The 21,878-nt window shown below is 35.9% G+C and overlaps 2 protein-coding genes across 5 annotated transcripts in view; one reads left to right on the top strand and one right to left on the bottom strand.

The window, feature by feature from the left end:
• Positions 1-136: 136 nt before the first annotated feature.
• LOC119188840 (ceramide synthase-like) lies at positions 137-11,222 on the bottom strand. The gene is made up of 6 exons (XM_037436880.1): positions 11,007-11,222; positions 7,727-7,827; positions 2,292-2,453; positions 1,207-1,369; positions 643-915; positions 137-499 (listed from the first exon to the last, which is right to left on the bottom strand). The coding sequence occupies exons 1-6, from the start codon at positions 11,025-11,027 to the stop codon at positions 137-139; spliced, it is 1,083 nt and encodes a 360-aa protein (XP_037292777.1). The 5' UTR covers positions 11,028-11,222.
• A 199-nt stretch (positions 11,223-11,421) lies between these two features.
• LOC115455625 (coronin-6) overlaps positions 11,422-21,878 on the top strand; it is a 33,765-nt gene continuing 23,308 nt past the window's right edge. Inside the window, exons 1-3 of one of the 4 annotated variants that reach the window (XM_030184254.2) lie at positions 11,422-11,616; positions 11,695-11,850; positions 12,457-12,654. In XM_030184254.2, the coding sequence (XP_030040114.2) occupies positions 11,602-11,616; positions 11,695-11,850; positions 12,457-12,654 (369 nt within the window). In that variant the 5' untranslated portion in view covers positions 11,422-11,601. Of the gene's footprint in view, positions 11,617-11,694; positions 11,851-12,020; positions 12,364-12,456; positions 12,655-21,878 lie in introns of those variants that run through there. The other 3 variants (XM_030184256.2, XM_037436613.1, XM_030184257.2) reach the window with 3 other exon arrangements.

Raw genomic sequence — 21,878 nt, 5'->3', positions numbered from 1 at the left:
GGCAGGCCAGGTATGCAGTACCTCGAAGTAAGGCAGGCCGAGCTCGCGGCTGTATGAGGCACACGTAGGGCAGACTGGCCACGCGGCACACAAAAGAACGTGGCGAGCATGAGCAGGCCGTTGAGCAGGTATGTACCTACAGTACCGAAGTAAGGCAGGCCGAGCTCGCGGCTGTACATGAGGCACACGTAGGGCAGACTGGCCACGCGGCACACAAAGAACGTGGCGAGCATGAGCAGGCCGTTGAGCAGGTATGTAAATACAGTACCTCGAAGTAAGGCAGGCCGAGCTCGCGGCTGTACATGAGGCACACGTAGGGCAGACTGGCCACGCGGCACACAAAGAACGTGGCGAGCATGAGCAGGCCGTTGAGCAGGTAGGCGCGCGACGCCTTCAGCCGCAGCCGCGAGAGGATGCCGCGCGCCGACACGAACGGCGTCGACAGCTCCATCAGATACACAAACCCGAATGTGCAGTCTCCGAACGAACCACGGAAGTACTGCAACATGAACATAACACACTAGGATACTCCACTTCAAATCGATTACAAAAATAGATTAGATTAGTAATCGATTATTCAGGAATTCAAGGGTATTAATAATATCGATTATTAAACGTTTAATCGATAAAAAAACAACTCACCACAATAACTAGGAACCCGAACCCGCCTATAAACAGATGGTGCATCAATATAACAGGCTCGTGCCTGCAGTATTGCGCGAACGTTGGCTTCGTGACTCCTGAACCCACCCGCGCCTCGCCTGGACCCTCTGTGACCTGCCCGTCCCCTGACGAGAGCAGCCCCTCGCCATTCTTACAGATCTGCTTCTCCACCTTCTCCGGTTTTTCTGGTTTCTCTGTTTGATGGGTCTTGTCTTTTTTAGCGTCTGGATTGGCTATCATTTGGACGTGTACCTGTGAATGTTATAGTAAAATATTATAAACAGTTTTGTTTTTTAAATAATAGTAATTTTATGAATGAAAGAAAATTTTGAATTGTGGTATTATGTCGCATCTGATGTGCAATCCATATCGAATGTTCACCAAAAAGACAGATTGTATTTCTCAAAGTCTGATTGAATGCGCTAACGCAAAATTTTCTTTAAGTAAATGCAATCAATATGCAGTAAATATCAAATATTACCAACACTATTCTACCATCAAAAACATAACCTTACTTTGATGTAGCAGTCTTCATCAACTCACCATGTACATAGACCATATGTCGTAGAAGAAGTAGGCGGCGCCGAACCACGCGTAGGCCTCGGACATGTAGTGGGAGGAGCGCATGAAGTCCCGCGTGCACGACCACGCGCACACCACCGCGCCCGTCAGCACCGACAGCGCCGCCTGCACCGCCGACACCAACCTGCAATACAGTCAAATCACATTTATAGGGGCTGGGATCACTTTTATAGGGGCTGGAATGAGTTTTAAAGGAGCCGGGATGAGTTTTATAGGACTAGGATGAGTATTATGTGGACTGGGATGAGTATGATAGAGACTGGGATAAGTTTTATTCGGGCGGTGAGCAGTTTTATAGGAGCCGGGATGAGTTTAATAGGCTTAGAACGCATTTTATGTGGACTGGGATTAGTATGATAGAGACTGGGAAAGTTTTATTTGGGCTGGGATGAGTTCTATAAGAGCTGAGATGATTTTTATAAGGCTAGAATTAGTTTCATATAAACTGGGATGAGTATGACAGAGACTGGGATAGGTTTTATAAGGGTTGGGATGGGATATATAAGGGCTAAGATGGCATTTATAAGGGATGAGTTTTAAATAACTAGTCTCGGTTTCTAAAATGTAGTTACATATTTGCAAGATTTTTAATGGAATTCTAGGGTGGGGTTCACGCAAATTACTGAAGCGTCGAATGTGCCGTTACTTGTATTAATTTTACGAGTTACCCGCTCTGAATCATTCCGTTGCTATACCGAGCGCATCCACGTCTAAAGCTACCATTTGTAAGTCGAGTATGCCATGTACTGTCTTATTTTTTATGTTTAGTAGAAAAGTGTAGTATCACTTAAATTATTCTCAATATCTTACACTATATCCGGGCTGACTCAGTATTGGCGCCATCAGAATTCCACATCTAACCGCCATTTTCAATAAACGATCCCAACTTTTTTTAATCTATCTCAAAAATGTATCAATCAGAACATTTTTTTACATTCTTACAAATAACTTAATTCGATTGCTTCATTTTTGGAATTGGACTTGAGATTGAGATCGTTTATTGAAAACACCTGTAAACTTATCATTAAAGTAAAATTTCCACAAACTTGTTAGTGATGTCGAGCACGTCGCCGGCGCTGAGCCGGTACTTGCGGCGGAAGCGTGCGCCCGCGCCGGTGAACAGCGCGCACACGTTCAGCAGCTCGAACAAGCTCATGAAGTACACCAGACCGAGAGCGGTGAGACCGCTGCCGCGCTTTATCGAGATCCTGGAAAACACATTTCATTATTGACTCTCAATGTTCGAACCTTTTCTTCCGAAAGGGTAGGCAGAAGCGGAATTAAGACGCTCTTCGCCATATGTATTCTGTCCCAAAATATGATAACGGACGATCCTGTATAGACTATTGTTAATTTATAAGTCAAATAATTGTTAATTGAACTGAGACCTGTCGTTACACAACAGGTTAGGGTATTTAATACTAGACATTAATCCTAGAGAAAACGTGGGTTAGAAAGCGATCCTTCTAATATTAATAATAGGGGAGTATTGAAAGATGTTTATTAGATTGATTATTTGTTAAAACGTATGCTTTTTATTATCCTGTAATATAGAACAATCGGACATTTAGTCTAAGAAAGGATATTTTTTTTATTGCTTTGAATGACGACAGGAGCTTGCCTTTCGCCTGATGGTAAGCGATACGACCGCCCATAAACAGTAGAAACACCGTCCAACACATTGAATTACAAAATATTGTTTGGTATTGCACTGCGCTTGCCATCCTGAGCCGTGAGATGCTAAGTCTTATTATACAGTAGTTGCGTTGGCAGAATGGCGCACAAAATAAAGTAATAAATTACACCATTTAATATGCACGATTAACATAAAACGAAAGAAAAAATACAAATAAATTATTTTAAACAGCGTCGAAAGCGAGTAGCGGTCATGAACTTTATTCATAAGAACGTAATGTCGACTTCCGTTTGTGTCCTTATCGACACTTCCGCGACGACCCCGCCTTACTCTTCCTAACATACTGTTTATCGTCAGCAAATTTTATTCATGGATCATTATTCAATTCGTTTAATAAATTAGAGAATAACTTTCACGTATTCTAAGTTTAAACTAGACGGTTTCCCATTGCCACTCGAGATAATTATGCCGGCCTTTTGAAACTGCATATACAAAGTTCCGAAACCCGACACACTTACAATAGCCATTATAGAGAATTTTAGACCTTGCGTACGGTTTTCGCTATCTGGTAGGATACAAATATACCATTAGCAAGTCTCATAATGCCCAGTAAATACATTGGCCAAAATCCTTCAAACCCAACAATCAAATATTTGCTGCTTGCTGGCACACACGGGCGTTGCATTGGTACCTTCCCAGAACACTCGCGTACAAGGGACCACTAAGTATTGTTTTGGAGATGCACCCCATCGATTATAATTGTATTTCGAACCACAGGATTCGTGAGGGTATGGTTTATCTTTTCGATGCTGTTTATCATCATAATCGCTATGTTAATCTTTAAATGTCAGTAGGAAGGTAAAAACGGCATTAGTGTGTCATTGGTCGTCACAATTCGACATTCAGTAATCGGTAGTCAGGCTGTTGTCAATTTTTGTGCTATGCATAAGTGAGGTCTATCGGGGTCTTATTACTGTTGTGGGCTAAGAATATTCTCCATAAATTGATGAAGAAAACTGCACTATCAGTTCATCAAAATCTAGAGAAGAATATATTAATATTGATGAAAAATATATAGCTGGTTTTGGTTTTATTTACGGGTACTCGTTTCACTTACCAGCAGGCGAGCGAGATGCTCGTTTCCTCAGATGTTTAATAAAAATATTTCCTACTACTTTCCCCAATAATTGTCCAACTATTTCCCTGTATCAGTGTTATTCGCGCCTAGATACGTCATGAACACACGTTAGTTATTCTTGACGTTTTATTGCGGTAATAACATCTACTATTAACGTCACACAATCCTACTATAATGTTACTAATATCTTAATAACATAATTGCGAGAGTTTGCATAAATTTTTGTTAAAGGCGAATGTCTCACGGCCGTTTTCACGATCAATCTTAATCCTATACTGTTGATACGTCTCTCATATCGTGAGAGTCCGCCTGGGTAGGCACCACCGCAATATCTATTTCTGCCGCCAAGCAGCAGTGTGTAGTTCTTGTTGTATTCGGGTTTGAAGAATATTGTAGCCAGTGTAACTACTGGACTTATAATCTCATGTCACAGGATGGTGAGCGCAGTGGAATACCAAACAATACTTTGTAATTAAAAGTATTGAATGGTATTTCTACTGTTTATGGAAGGTCGTATCGCTTCCATAAGGTGAACGGCAAGCTCGTCTCGTAATTCGAAGCAATAAAAACAAAACTTCAAAGCGATATCGAGAATAAACCAAATAAAACACGTCATTTGTAAACACGTTAAAAAAGCTTTGCTCTGATTGGCCCATTTTCGCAAAGGATTGAAAAACGCGATTAGAACCGATTATTGAAAACGGCCGTAAGCCAATAATCGGATAATGATGAAATTATACAATAACAAACATGCAAAATAATCTCCGGACAGGTCTTTCGACAGGGCCGGGTAGAACACATTTTCAAATAGCCACGGCAGTTACCCCATCGCACCAGATGGTAAGAGAAATAAGGTCGACTGAGGAGAGACGATTAAACCTGGGTAGTCGATATAATAGGGTACCGGATTCATTTTTGTTCTTTGCTATTATCAATTATAATAACGTTATATAAAAGGAATTATTAAAATCCGGTAAAAAAACAACAAGTTATAAGTCTTTGAATGTCGATGGAACGGGTAATTAACAAAAAACAGAAAAGAGATGAAATGCCCAAATTTGACGTCATCGGGAATTACGACGCGTGCGAAAGAAAGACATGAAGCGATATCCCCACAACGCGCCCACTTCTGCACGTTACAATATTTGAAATATGAATTACTCGCTCATTTTGTAACCAATTTTTATGCAGTCTTCGCAGAAGTGCTTCTTTTTCGTATTATTAACCATTACATATAAAATAATGAACAAAATCAAACATAAGCCGGTTCCCTATTATCCCCTGTTTAAAGTATCTAATAAGTCATAAAAATAAAAGAGTAAATACATTTTTTATTACGCATTGTAGGCAATTCAGATAACATGTTACAATAAATCAACTTGCGACGTAAACAAGTTGTTTTTCTTTTCACATAATGCGTTATGAAATAATTGCTTATATTATAACCCATTATGTGAAAAACGGGCAAAAGTTATTAATTAATAACTATGTTTACTGATCACCTCCTAGTACTGTAAATCTCTCTCTACCGTGGTAGCAAGTATTCTGTCCTCATGCCCTACAACTCCTGCAAGCAAGGATCGACAGTGGCACGCTTTTATAATACTGGGTGAAAAACTTGGAGTCTCTTGAAACGTTTATCAGTAATCCGCAACGAAATAATTTAAACAAAAAGATAAAAGAGTTGGGAGATATTAATAGCGTTCTCTCTTTCTATCATACTAGATACACTTATATCTACCCTCATTCAGATACAGGCGTGAGTTTACTTTCCGCGCGAAACTATATCTGAATCTACCTATCGCTCTCTGTAACCATAACACGCTCAATAACATGACCTAGATACCCGAATTTTTAGAACAAACAATTACATCACTGTATTAAAGTGTTGTACACATGTAGATTGACTCCTTGAATCAAATGCAGCATATGTGTGCTATACACCAGCAGGTAATTGACTATAATAATCTAAATTAATGTTGGACAAAGAAAAAATATGTATTTTTGTAAACAAAAAAATAGTTGAACCAATTTTGAAAATTTTTGAGTAATATGGCTTCTTATTAGTAAAATATTTTCAAAAATCAAAAATTTTGATTGTTAAATGTATAATACCCTGAGTGTTATCAGCTACTTTTTTATTCTGGGGATTGGCGTCAACATGCAAGGAATCCCGAGCAAAAACTAGTATAATATATTATTAATTACCAACTATTTCCATGCCTTAGGACAAAGATATCGTAAGATTCGAAGTCCGAATCGCGCAATAACATGCGTGTAACATATTAGATTCATCAGAAGAAGAAGTTTTGCAGTACGTAATAACTGCTGGCAATATCTACCACGTCCAGTTAAGGGGTCAAATTAGCAACAAAGTAAAGTCCATCACGCGCCTTGAGACCTCCACACTTTGTACCGTTAAGGGGCGATCACATTCGACGAAGTCATTTATCTGACCTTGACGTTTTGACCTCAAAAAAGACGATTAGCCTTTGTCAGTTATCGATTAGATTGTTATATCTTTGTAGTAATATTATTGTTTACATTTTCGGTACTCGTGTAGTGTTCAAATACTTCGATATGCAAAGGTGACATAAATTGACATTGGAACAATGATAGAACACGTAACGCTCGCCTACAATGATAAGCACTTGTCTAAGATTAAGACAACTTAAGTCATTTTTAAAATGCTGGGCACGGGCTTCCTCTACTACAGGATGGCAAAGTCCGCGTAACTTCGAAATTCTTGTGGAGAACTTTTTAGGTATGCAGGTTTCCTTTCGATGGTTTTCATCACCGGTAAGCAAGCGACAATTCCCAAAGACTACACACAAAAGTCGCAGGTGCGTGCTTTCCAATCCCAGGTTGTGCGTTGCAATCCCAAGGTTATCGCTGCTTTTTTGTCAATCAAACAACGGAATAAAATGCATTTATAGCAGAATTTTGACTCATTTTTTTTTATTATTTATATTATCTATTTAATCACTGACTGACATATAATTTCTACATTAAGGTCACGTATATTTTTTCTTTGAATTCCTACTTTTTTCTGGAAAATTCTTAATATAACCAAAAGAGATTTACCAGGTGTCTCGGTAAGTATGCAAGACGCTTAATAATGATAATGAACAAACAAGTTGTGGCCTTGATGCATATTATTATCATAATTACTGGCGTTTCCACCTCATCCCGATAAACATAACGAAATGTGTCGAATTACTACGTTTTTTACGACCGAGATGAGGAAGATTCTCGTGTGATACTAAGCTTGGTAATAAAATAAAACTATATTTCGATTTTTTCGCGGTTTTTTTGTATTATTTTTTTCACAGTCCGCCCTTTGACCGTGAAGGCTGTAGTCTTCGAAACGTCGGAAATAAATCAAAATACAAAAAAAAACCGCCATAAAATTCGAAAAAAAGGTTCCAGGGTTTTGTTATTTACGATGATAATATTATGGTGGATAAGATACCTCAACGGCCCTGAGTTGCATTCAGTAAACGGTGCGAACAAAGTTCCGTACCGGCCGACATAGTTGTATCAACTGGCGAGGACTAATCATCACTCGTCAATCAATACTCTATCTGAAATGTACTCCACTTACCACCAGGCGCAGTGAGGTCGCTTTGCCGAGCTAGTATTAAAAAAAAACATCTTGACAAAGTCCATTGCCAGACTAATGTAGTAACTATGAACTAGATGCTCACTTGTCCTCAGGGTTGAGCCAGATGACGAGGTTCGCGGCGGCGAGGAGAGCGCCCGCGTTCACAGCGCTCAGGGCCCACACCGCCGGCCTAAGGTGTTGCGGCTGCAAAAAACCACATCAGAAACATAAAAAATTATAAAAAAAAAAACGTCTAGACACATCTAATACAATTTCGAGTTGTACCAAGTTGAATGAGTCGTAGATTATTTTTTTTTGCTTTGGAGATTATTTCGAAATGGGATATATGGCGTCTTATATCGCGTAAACTGTAATTAATGTAGCGAAGTTTGAAAACATAGAAACGTGAGAATAATGCCTTTAACTGTGTCCTTACGTCAGTTAAAGAAATATTTAGTTTTTATCTAAGTAATATTAATTCATAGTATTATGAAGGCTATTCCATTCTAACAATACTCTTTGTACTTAGTACAGAAATTGTTGTTTAAAATAAGATTTCTACTTAATTTTAATTACGTATAACATATTTTCTAGTTCGCAATTCCCATATCTTTGCCTCTTATAAAGTGAAACAATAATCGGATATTATTAGAGAGCTATAATTATTAATAGCACTCCAACCGTTAAGAGCATTATAATCATTCCAATAAGTGTGTGATATCTATTAACAACTATTTACTTAGCAGTGGAACAAAATAACAATAGAAATAAATAAAGTTTATTTAAATCCGATCTTTCAATATCAAACATTATCATGCCTGTATCCCATGGGGATAGACAGATATTATGGATTGTTAATTTTAAAATTTTTAAACACTATGTTTGCTTCGCTTGTTTTCATTAATTAACTCAAGAATTCACTTAGATTTAGGGTACTCTTAACTTGGCCTTAAATTAATTGTGAGATATAAAATAACATTAGTAGATAATACATATCCACTACAAGGGACTTACACTCCTATAACAACTGACGCAAGACATACATTGGTGGATCATACTAACAATTACTTTGTTGACATGATACCAATGACCACTTGTTATAGCAACATTTGATTGAGACCACATGAGTATCATTGTACGTATTATTCAATTTAGCCAAGGTCAGTGAAAAAGCTGGGTGCCATTCCAAATGCCCATTATGAATGTCAGATGGTACCAGATTGATTATAATTATGAAAGGCCATACAGATTGTATGCCATCATCGCGTGTTAATCGTTTTTTTTTAATTTTATAGTCATTTATATTCACAGAGATAGTTTGTTTGTTTATAAGGAATCATCACTAACTCTACTGAAAACTGATCTCTTCCTCTCAATTCTTACATTAATAGAAAATATTTCAGACACCCTAAACTAAACATATTATTTATAACACCAAAGATTTTTCTTTATGTGTGTTTTAAAATACTGTTTGTTTCCATATGTAATTAAAATGATTATCACGAGAAGTTATGCATTTCCATATTACATGACAAGTAGAGAAACGCGCGTCTAACAATCGAATGTACAAGCACCTTAATATTTACATTTATAACAAAATTTATAAATATGCACAGACTGTACTATAGAGTATGTATGTACCTACACTAAAAGTATTTTTTATGATAACATAGTTTTTTTAACCTTGATAGAATCATCAATTATATAATAAACATTAAAAAACAAAATAATTTTCTGACTAAAGTTTTTAATAGTTTTTATATGGATAAAGATGATAAACTGATCAGACTTTATTGTATGATAAGCAGAGCTAGCTACATAGTTGATAATTTTTGCAATTCTGCAAGACTCATATATTTTTATAAATAAATTATCTTGAATATTACTATTACAGATCCCAGATCTGATACAATCTGAAAAATAAGTAATTATTGCACTTAAAAAAAATCATCAACAATTTATGATGAAAATATATTTAATAGTTTTATACGGTATTTTAATCCTTCAGTTATTTTCAGTTTATTGCTCAATGGCAGACAAGTTCTAATCCTAAATTATTAAGCATTTATGTACCTTATTTGTTTGAATACAACATTAAATATAGCACATACCTGCATAATATATACAACTTAAAATATAATTGGATTGTTTTACAAACCGTTATTGTAATTTAAAGCATCCATAATGATACTAACTGCTAGTAATATTTCTTGAGCCCATGACAAGATTCACAGGTCAAATCTGGTAAACCACAATAGCCCAGCATGATGGACCAGGGCTAAACTACTATAATAGTTGGAAACATCTTGAACACACTAATGCATGGATTTTTTATACATAACTATGAACATACTTATGTGTATGACAGGTTTGCACTGTTGTAAGTAGTATAAGAGGCTAGTGCCCAGCAGTAGGACGATCATCATCATCATCAGTCTCATGAAGTGCACTGCTAAATATATGCCGCTACCTAAAGATTTCTACAGGCCTGCCAGAAACGGCCCCAATACAGACATCCAGTAGGACAATATTATTATATTATATTGAGTTGGTATTATTTACAACACCGTTGTAAATAATGGATCCAATCCTTACTTGATAATGTGTTTGTATTACACTTCACTATTGTTTTAAGTTTGAAGACCACAATCTACAGCAGTCACTGATACAACAAAAGCAAAACATTGTTATACCTATATTTGGTACTGGAAAGCTGTACGAGCGCATCCCAACATCTAAAGATATTAAATATCAATTTACAAATTATTCCAAAATCATAGTCTAATGTGTTTATTTTTATTGCCATCACATTACTACCAACCATTCTGTACATTTGTTTTTAATAGTCGTACAAGAGTAATAAGTTACACAATAGGATATTTAAAAGCGGTCATTCCAAAATAATCTAAATGATGATTTTGACCCATTATATTAGTACAGATAAAGCTATTTTAGAGTTCAAGTCATCTCGTAACTGCGGGCAGAAGGCTTAAATAACGTCTGCAAGACGAGACGTCAATTAGTAATGTTTAAGAATAAAATGTGTATTGTATATTTTAAGTGGTAAATCGTAAAATAATCGGTAGGATTACGTCGCAGTTTACGGTTCTCTATATGAAAGGACAGTCGCAGTAGACAGGAAGGATGTGCGAATTTGCATATAATGTGTCTAACGTGACCATCCCAACCAATAAATTTTACACCGGCAAAAACGAAAAAACACTTGACTCATATGAAAATGACACGGAAAAATAAGTGCGAAAAATTTCATCATTCAACGTCAGTATAATGTCTTACTTAATATGAATATCATTAAACATGATTTACGTGTATATATTAAAATATCTAATAAGTAATTATTTTTATTTTACGATAAATCTTACCTTCGTAAAAGTTGCGTCCATTGTACACAGCAGCAATATCACAGTGTTATTTATGAAAAATTAATAAAACATCGTGTATTACCACTCAAAACTCGACAAAATTGTAAAGAAATAAATAATAATTATAATTTTTCGTCACTCGATGAACTTTTCGCGATTCTTTTCTATTTACACGGCGATCCATAGATTAAAAACTTTTATGCTGTCGAACTTGTACAGAATGGCAATTTTTTATATTCTCCTGTGCACTATGATCAATATTTGGCTGAATGCTCTGCATTTCAATAAAATAAAAAATAAATACCCTAAATAATTAAGAACTTGATAATTTATGTGAGAGACACTTAAAAATATAAGTATATTTATTATTTCATGTAACATTAAGGAGAAATATTTTTATATCATCAACAAAAAGTAGAACTACCCCCAATAACTAAACCTTTGTTGCTTTATTTGAAATTAACGCAAGTCTCCGTTTAATTCAGTTTATTCTCATTTCAGCGAACCGTAAAATTAAAAGTCCGATTGATAATTAGAATCACCTCGCTACAGTTCTTACTCAAAATCATAAAATTGTGTTATTATTTTGGTCAGAATGGAAGTAGACGGAGTAAGTAATTCTTACTCTGATAACCTTACTACGTGAATTTTATTTGAATACTAATGTTTTAATAAAATGGCATTGCAGGAAATTAAGAGACACAACAGTTTTACAAGTCCAAACAGAAGAGCTCCTATAGCCAAAAGAGCAGGACGAGAACGTTGTCATAGCTATCATGCTCAAACAGCAGAACAACCTAAAACGAATCAGTTAAATCCTGAAATTCGTCTGGAGGTACCAAAGGTAAAATTATTATTTTAGGTTTTTATAAAATAAATAATATATAATTCCTATGAGTATTTGTACGATTTTCATATTTGTGAACGCTCTTTAAATTCTCATACGATTGACAGTTCTTTGACATCTATGAGTTGCGTTCAAAATTATTCAAACGTATAATCGAAACTTATTGTGCTTTTTTTTTTAAAATCAATTGAAATATTATTTTATGTACTACTAATATACACAACATTAATATATTTATAGTTTAAACTACTTTCTATAATATTTGTGTTGGTTGTGAGAGAGTTTTATCATAATCAAATGTAGCGACTGCAGGCATTACCAAATATGGAGTTCGCTCGTTTTCCCAACCGTCCTCCCTTCGATCCTTAGCAGCTCTCGGTTTTATTTTCTTTTAATTAATTCAGTTATATATCAAATGTTTTCATTGCATTTCCTAGTGTAATTTTAATATATCATCTTTATAATTAAACGTGAGTTGTGGATCTTTTTTCAGTTTTTTAGTGTCAAAATGTAGGTCATAGTGACCGTATAGGTTATGTTATATGTGAAATTGCAAATAAATAGTTGTTTGTATTGTTGTTAATTGTGTATTTCGCGTTGCAGATGTCGTTTAGGGTGGTCCGCAGTTCGAAGTTCCGCCACGTTTACGGGCAAGCTCTGAAACGTGAGCAATGTTATGATAACATAAGAGTATCAAAGAGTTCGTGGGACTCCACTTTTTGTGCGGTGAATCCAAAGTTCCTGGCGATAATCGTCGAGTCGGCGGGCGGAGGCGCCTTCATAGTGCTGCCACACAATAAGGTAAGCGTGTTTCATTCATTACTTTATGAAATTCGACTGATCTATAAATAAAGTGTAAGTCATACTGTTAAACTTAATAAATTGCGCCCGTGTGTATTGGCAACCGTACATGTAACTACATCATCGGCGCTATTGTCATTCACTTACCAAACAAATTGACAATTTTCTACACATTTTTTATTATGCCAGTTTTGATAGTCTCAATACAAAATCAATAAGTATAACTTTTGAAGTAACTTGAAAGACTGCCTCGTACAATGATTGTTACCTATCAGCTCAGTGATTTTTGTATTGTAATGAATATATTCTTTCTTGTCAATGAAATAAAGTAAAAAATACTAGAATTATTAAATTATATTCATTTTATTATTTGTGTAGAAATTTTGCATTCTATTACATATCTGAAATATTCATAGTAATTATATTTATTTTTATAAAAAACATACAAGCTGTTAATTTTGGTGTTAAATCTTAATAGTCTTTCTAGACGGTACAAATATGTGGGTGGGACATTAATTATTCCATTTTAAAGGCATAGATAATTAATATCAAAACAGAAAGATTCCATCAATGAATGCTCATGGTAAATAAAGAATATTCAATTCACAGTAACACAAAATTAATTTATTGTTATTTTTCCAGTATTTAGTTAGACGGATGACTATCCTATATGTTACAAATATACTAATTATGTAAGAATTAATAAAGAAAATAGTATGTAATAAAAGGTGTGATGTTTGTTCTGCCTGAAAAGGCTCTATTATGAAAAAATCTTAAGAACTAGAATCCCAACCATGTTCTGGCTTAAAAGTGTTAATATTAATTCTATGCAGTTGAAAAAGAATTTATGTAGTCCTTTCTGTTATTTGCCTTTTATCTAACACAATTACTATTATTAATTTCTGATATTGGGTCACTAGATGTAATGTTAAAGTCCATTAGTAGATTATAAAATCGAAGATGAATCCATTCTGAAATATGAGCTGTTGCACTTTTGTGCAATGTCTTTTCTAAAATGGTAACTATGACACATTCTTTCAGTTATGTGGTTTATATTCAGTCAAATAAAATAAATATATTGGATACCCCCTTACTAGCCTACCCAAAATATTGTTAGGAATAGTCCAATATGGAGCGACAATATAAGTTTAGTATTATTGATCTAAAATTTAAGAAATATAATTTACCTTTTCGCTATTCATTCCACTTATTTAGTATAGCACTATCCCAAACAATATGTTACTCAAATGTGAATAGTTTAACTAAAAATCTACTCAGGACAAGTATTACAAAGAAAATAGAAGGTTTGCAACTTTTAAAGCCATATCTAAAATAGCATTTAGCTACTATGAAAACATGTGCATTCATATTTCACTTTAAATTTATTGCTTTTACACGTTACATATTGTGTTTCTCGGACAAGGTTGGAGAGATACATAATTAGTATATCCAAAATGGAATTACAAATTTTAGACGCTTGCCATATCATTTAGCAAAGCCTTGGCACCATTTAAATATTACAGTAAAGTTAATTTAATTAATTCTCTCATAGGTCAAATGGTGTACTTTGGCTGTGAGTTATGAGGCTGGGTTTGAAATCAAGGTTGAGTGTGTAAACTTTAAGGTTGTGAAAAATAATGAACTTGTGATTAGAATTTGTGCCTGATAAGCCTATAAGGTTGTATTTTATCAGGTGCTATATGAGTAAAAATTATTTTTCTGTTCTGTTTTTATTAGTACACAAATTTAGGTCATGAAACAGTATAGTACAGAATTTAATATTCAGCTTTTTGCTTGGATTTATTCTAGTCTAGTGATTGTCTTATTTCCTGTTTAATTGTTTCATCATTTAACTCGGTGCACCTTCCATGGTGAGAGTATTAGCTCTCATATCTTCTTGCATGTCAATCTCTACAAGCAATTAAATTAATAGTCACAAAGGAGTCTTGTGATAAGCCACTATCACAACCATGTAACCAAGCTCCATGAACTCTTGCACCATACCATATTCAGAGAATGAAAGAATACAATGCAAAACAATGAATGTGTTGTACTTATATTCGTATTTATGCTTTCTACTTGAATAGTCTAGACTTGATTAGTTTCTGGCTACCACTTCAGCAATATTAATCTAAACTTATGTTTATATGTCCATATTAGGAAGTTCCACAAACACATTATTGAATATGGGGTATGTTGAAGTAATTGATGTTAAATGTGTAAGAAATGACGCGAAACATATACTGGGGAAAAGCTTTATAAAGTCCAGGAATACACACTGTCCAGTAATTACTATGTCGTTTAACTGGAATGTTAGCATTTGGCAGGAATAGATAATGAGATACAGTATTTGTACACTCTCTCTATACAGTATATGTATCTTGGGTCACCCCAAAAGTGTTGTGAATTTAAATAACGAAGAAAAGGCGTTTTTAGTACATATGACTCTAGATTAGGTTCATATAATTGCAGGCGTTGTAGGACTGAAGTTCCGCGAAAATAAAAATAACGCTGTTATATGAATATAGACTGCCGAGTAATGATTAGCCCTCGACAGTCGACACAAATATGCTGGCCTGTTGGAACCGTATACAGGCTGATCCCGGAACGCGACACACTTACATAGAACCTATGGCGGGTTTAACACCCTGTGTACGTTTCTCGCTATCCATATTATTATTTTAACAAACCATACTTTACTAAATATCCGATCTTACGCCAAAGCTACGAACAAACCGCGTTATCAGCAAACTCCATTTAAAATACATGGACGGTAGTTAGCGGCAAACTATTAGCCTAATAGGCGCGCAGCCTTAACATAATTAGAATGTAAGCGCAACCACTGAAGTTTCAGTCGAGCGAATGAAGTTCATTATCGTAAATTAGTGTAATTATTCTCTCTAAATGTGTCAGATTACACCATTTCAGCGGACGTTTATGTTACATCATTAATAAACATGTCGGGGCTGGCATCTGTATTATTAACTAGAGCTTGTCCGCGGCTCCGTCCACGTGAAAAAAAAATCCGCGATAAAAAGCTTTGTATTTTCCTTGGATAAAAATCTATAGCATTCGGGCGTAATATAGCTTCCTATTAGTGAAAGATTTTTTTTTATTGCTTTGAATGCTTGCCGTTTGCCTGTTGGTAAGTGATACAACCACACATAGACAGTAGAAACACCACCCAACACCTTGAATTACAAAGTATTGTTTAGTATTCCACTGCGCTCGCCATCCTGAGACATGAGATGTTAAGTCTTATTAGTCCAGTATTTACAATGGCTACAATGTCTTTCAAACCGGAACACAACAGTGACTACACACTGCTGCTTAGCGGCAGAAATAGACATTGCGGTTGTACCTACCCAATCGGGCTAACATGGATTATATAAGAATTATCAATATTAGTTTTGTAGTTCCAAACATTAACTACTACAAACAAACATACAAACTTTTCCTCTTTATAATATTAGTATAAATGTGTACAGCACTGTACACATTTTATGATCTAACTGTAATAGCAGCTGAATGACTGCACTAGTTTTGCTCGCGGCTCCATCCGGCATTACAGACTGTTGTCAAGGTAAATATTCGTATAGCATTTAATAAATTTGTTCAAATAGCATTCAATGATAGAGTTTCCTGTTATGAAAGAATTTTCAGAACCAGCGCGATAGACCTAGTGTATTGAGTTCGTATGTAAAAATCTTCTGGTTATAATTATTATTCATAGTTAAAGTTAACTGACAGACATCTTCCGGATAGTTTCGTCTGGAGAAGGTATAATTGTTTTGCACATTTTGCCACTAAACAAACAGTATGCAAACTGTTACTTTGAAGGACATTGTAGCCAATCATTAACACTTCGCATCAAACGTTGCGACTGACGAGATATACTATAGAATATAATTTTCTTCAGTCTGATAACAAAATGCATAAATCATATATAAATATAATAATAATTAGCTTTTTCTTACGGCTCTGCCCGCGTGGAAAACTTTTTCTAGGATAAATATTTTCTCGGGATAAAAATTCTATAGCATTCATGAGTAATGTAGCTTCCTATTAGTGAAAAAAAATCTAAATCAGTTTAGTAATGCCCGAGATTAGCTCGTCCCAACAAACAAACTTTTCAGATTTATATAATAGTACCAGTTTTTGCTCGCGGCTTCGCCCGCGTGAAAGAGTTTTCCGGGACAAAAGTCTCGCTGTATATTTTTCCGGGATAGAAAGTAGCCTATAATAACCTTCCCAGGGTCTTAAACTATCTCCATATCAAATGTCATAAAAATCCATTCAGTAGATTTTGAGAAAATCGATAACATACAGACAGACAGACAGAAAAGGGTACTTTGCTTTATAATTTGTATGGATAGATTCGCTCAGGAATGGAAAAATAATAAACTTGCTACAATAACTGACAAAATTATGTCATCCCATCAGCAATCAGTGGAAAGTTTGGGAATTAGTCACCGTGCTATAGTAACTATAGTTTATCTGGAAGGAAGTTCGGTTATCTGTGAACGGGTCATTATTTCTAATTACTCAACTTATCAGCGGCATGCATGGCGATTGAGTCATTGTTATTTTGGTATTATTCGTTTTTAGGGGTGCGTATTGTGTGTGGATACGAAATTTTGTGATTTTTTAATCTTTTCTGGGTCTTTGAGATAATCTTTGTGATGTTTATATTGCTCGAACGCTATCAATATGTACGTTTTCGCCAATCTCCCCTTAATTTAAACAATACCCAGCGACTTAAAAAGGGGAAAGCGGTCCAATCACTTCATTATAATAACATATTTTTAATATTATCAGTCTTACTTATGAACTTGTTTTAGCGTTAAAAGGTGGTTAAGAATTGCTTAAATAGCTGTCAAAAACATCACCGGTGCCTAGTTTAAACCTTATTAAGAGGCAAGATGGCGGGTGTTGTTCGACAGCTGATCGAGTTATTTGTGTTTTAACTAAGCATAGCTTTGCGATTTTTTTCTAAGTAAGACTGTATGTTTTACGATTCATATTTAGTAGTATAAGTTAGGAGTTGGTTGGTCAAAACCAATTTCTGACTCGCGTGTGCTCTACACCTAAACGATGTAGGAAAATTACATTACATTGTTGATACGAATTAAAACCTTATGACAATTTGTTTAAGAATTTAATAGTCACTGCGCAATGGTATTTATGTAAACAATACGATCCTCATTAACTAATTTATTTTCCTTAGTCAATGTTTGTAATGCATGTTTAATATTATTTTATCCGTATTGTGGTTTGTTAATAGCAGAGAATTGAATAGAGAAACCCACCACGGAACACCAAAACCGTCGAAATGTCAGGACCAATTTTTTAAACGACTGTAACAGTTTGAAGATAAGGTTAGTATATGACAGGCATTTGCGGAATTAGTCCAGTCAAAATAGACAAAAATTACCTGTGAGTTAGGAAAATTTTTCATAAATTTGAAAATTGGTATAGACGTTAAATACGTCTTTATCAATAACATGTCAAAAGTCCCCATCGATCTTATGTGTGCAAATATTTTATTCATTTTGAGATTTAGATAGGTATGCGACCAGCATTGTTGCTCCCGACATGTATTATTGAAAAATTATCTCCTCTGAAGTAAAAACATACATACATAGTATAACGCTTCTATCCCACAGGGGTAGGCAGAGACTATGTATGGAATGCCACTTTGCACGATTCTGGTATACCTCTCTCGCTTCCTCCACCTTCATCAATCTTTTCATGCATTCCCTCGAGTTCCGGATATTTTTGACCTGGCCTTTACTGAGAATGTTAGATATCTGACATTCGAAGTAAAAACATTCGATTAGTACATACTTGTCGCCATTATTATCTATGTTCTTTTACTTAGCCAGGCAATCTTTAATATCCCGAAAAAGATCTTTTATGCGGTCCTGTTATTCAAGTTCATTATAAATTGAAATATTAATTTCAAAATTTTTCTGTAATTTTTCTTTCTACTGTTCAACCTAGGCAGTAGCGGCCTGAATTAATTAGAGACTGGTCGGCAAATGTTTGTGAGGTCTTTTTAATCCAATTGCTGACGATGATGTTTTTACTGTGTGCCCCTTGCAAGCGTGAGGCCCTCAAGCCACCCCCGAGACGCCACTGACCATAACTATTTAATGTTTTCCCTCAATTTCACTTGCCGCCTTTCACAGGGAATGGTCAGACTGGGATGCGTTACTAATTAACTGTCGTTTTCAATAAACTCTCTCAATCTTAATCGATCTGATCCCGAGAATAAACCAATCGAAACACGTCATATGTAATCAGTTATGCTAGCATGCAATGTTTCCGATGACGACGTGATGAATTGGGCGAAGTGGAAGAAAAATGTGAAGAAGGCTTACCCTATCATATGGGGAGACTAGTCAGGGAGAGAGATAAAGAGAGAGAGAGTAATCAGTCACAAAACGTACTGATTGGTCCATTTGATAGATGGTAAAAAAGATTAGGCTCGTGCCTCAGCTACCTCAAAAAATTGGCAAGTGTATCAGAACAATGCATCGGTGGAGCGATAGCGTTCATTGTGTAACCGATACGGCGGTACAATGGCGCGAACAATGGCTCGTATTGTGCCCGCTGGCCGGCGGGAACCGTACCCGACACGCGGATTGTTTGACGGTGTGTCATATGCGCACGCGCTGCATTGGAATGGGGAGACAAAAACCTGTGAAATTAGTATTTACGTTGTTCCGTTGTGATAATTTGAATAACTTTCCTGACAAAGATGCATTAGATATTGTTAAAACTTAAAGGCGGAATCTTGCGACTGGCTTGAGGCTGTGGGAAGTGGCATGGTAATGAGAGCTGGAGGTACTGGCTTGAGTCTGCAGGAAGTGGCATGATATGAGAAAGGAAAAGGCAGTGGTGAAGGATGAAATTTTCCAACGGGGAACACGACACAACAGAAATACTAATCCCTTTGCCACTCAGCTTTAAATCATGTATATTTATCTATATAGTTTATAGTTATTTATCCTGTAATAAGTGGTGGCTATAAAGAAGTGTTTTTATAATATGCATCAATGCGGTGTGTTCGTTATAATGATAATAAGATTATACATAATTTACGTAAGGAAAGCCGGCAGGAATCGTGTTATATAGACCCTTCGCCAGTGGTACCCAGCAATGTGGCAATACTATTGACGTATTCTATAGACACAAACGTCCATATAAACTATTTGTTAAAAATTTGAACTAAAATGGCAACAAAAACGTCACTGTTATAACCTATTTATTCACTTGAACAACAAATAATTTTACTTATTTGACTAATATTTTTCATTCACATCCAGGTTTACACGGACTCGAGTTCTTATATTATGAGCGTCGCTCCGTACGTAACCACATGTTGTCAATGTTGAAATCATACTAAAGTCAGGTGTACGGATTGCAGTACAGTTGCGTCGAACACAATGAGTGTACGAAACATCTAGTACTTAGTACATATATGAGTGTATCGATAGCCAATACTGATTGTGGAAGACTGGGTTCCACAATCTCTCATAAAACACAGTTAATTTTTAGTTTGGTAGTAGTACAATCTTCACATGTCCATATTTCGTGCTATGGACACCTCTACATCTTGGTTCTACCAGTTATTAACTTACATGTTTACTACAGGTGTCGTGGTGCACAAGCTCAAGGTTACAATGTGACAGGAGCCTTGAAATACGGAAACCCGAGGCTAGCTTATTTGTTTTTAAAAATAAGTCCGTAGTACTTTGCTATATCATGTTGCGGTAATGATATTTTTTTTTGCTTTTTTTTCCATATATTCATCCCCAGAGGGATTTTCTGCCAAGGCTCTTATAAAGATTTTTATTTTTTTTTAAATTCATGTTTAAACAGCTCAGTCGTATGTTACAACTGTCGCCCCCATACGTCCTCTCTGATCGGCGCCTACTCACTTCCCCCATACTGTCAAAATACTTTTTTTATCAAAACCCTAGCCCTCTCTCAGACAGGAGCCGACAATACACTATTAATATCTTTATTTGAATTAAAAAAATCTTGGGCATGTAAAAATATTGTAGTTGTATATTTGCTGGTTCCAAAAGTACCCTAAACCGTGCTCAGGCGCATACCTACCCAGTCCTCATAATTAACATTAAGCAATACATTACAATAACGAATACGATATGCAGAAGACATACATATCTACATTTGGCATGACAAGTGCAGACCTCGACGCAAGGCCATCGTGTCAAGTTTAACACCCAAATGGGTGGATATCTCTATAAACAGATACAGACGGCGCGCATACAGTGCACGGCAGAAAATAGAACCATGTATGTGTGCGTGCGTGGGACGGGAGTAATGTAGGATATTGTCCTGGATATGTTACTGATGTTATAAATACTGCCTCGGTGACGTAGTTGTAGTGCATGCGCGGTACGGCAGCGCTTTGAGGACCTGGGTTCGAATCTCGGGGCAGTGATATTTGGGTTTTTCTGCTCCGTATCAGCCCGGAGTCTGGATTTTGTGCCCGATATGGCGATACCCTCGCTCGTTATCACATCATGGGACGGAACTCACTTAGCGAACAGTGGATGCCTTGGTTGCGCCTCTGCATAACCCTTCGGGGATAAATGCGTGATGTATGTTTGTTTGTTTTGTTATAAAAATGAAAGTTTGCGAACATTTGATGTTTGTTGGAGTAACACCTATAATTAGTTTAACAAAAAATACTTTATTTAGGCGAACAAAGTTGATAAAAAGTTCAAAGGCTCTCTAACTGTAATGGAAACCCAAATCTGCTAGTTGATGAGATCTAGTCATACACCTCTGGTGAAAAAAAAAATTAACATTACTTATATACTGGTTTACCAATTTTGAAGTTATATGGGACCACACGGGGAGCACCAGCTTTAAAATAAAAAACGAATCATCAAAATCAGTTCACCTAGTCAAAAGTTCCAAGGTAACTAGATTCCAAAAACTGCCAAAATCATCGAATACGTTGCCAGGAATCGACTATTGTGACAATTGTATTAGCCCACTGAAGGCACTGTTTTATCAAATGTAAATAAAATTCTAAACAAATGTGCTGGTGGTAAGAGAGACCGGTATAATTGTGTCGATTGGCGATTCACCATCTTGAGGCCACTCATCTTACCATCAAATGCCGTGGTGTTGATTTCCCGTGCCCACATAAAAGTAAAATAAATAGGTGCGATGTAATCCTT

Source organism: Manduca sexta, chromosome 9, assembly GCF_014839805.1.
Source record: "Manduca sexta isolate Smith_Timp_Sample1 chromosome 9, JHU_Msex_v1.0, whole genome shotgun sequence".
Classification (NCBI taxonomy): Eukaryota; Metazoa; Arthropoda; class Insecta; order Lepidoptera; family Sphingidae; genus Manduca; species Manduca sexta.
Note: the sequence above shows the minus strand (reverse complement) of the source record. Positions and strands in the feature narration are given on the sequence as shown.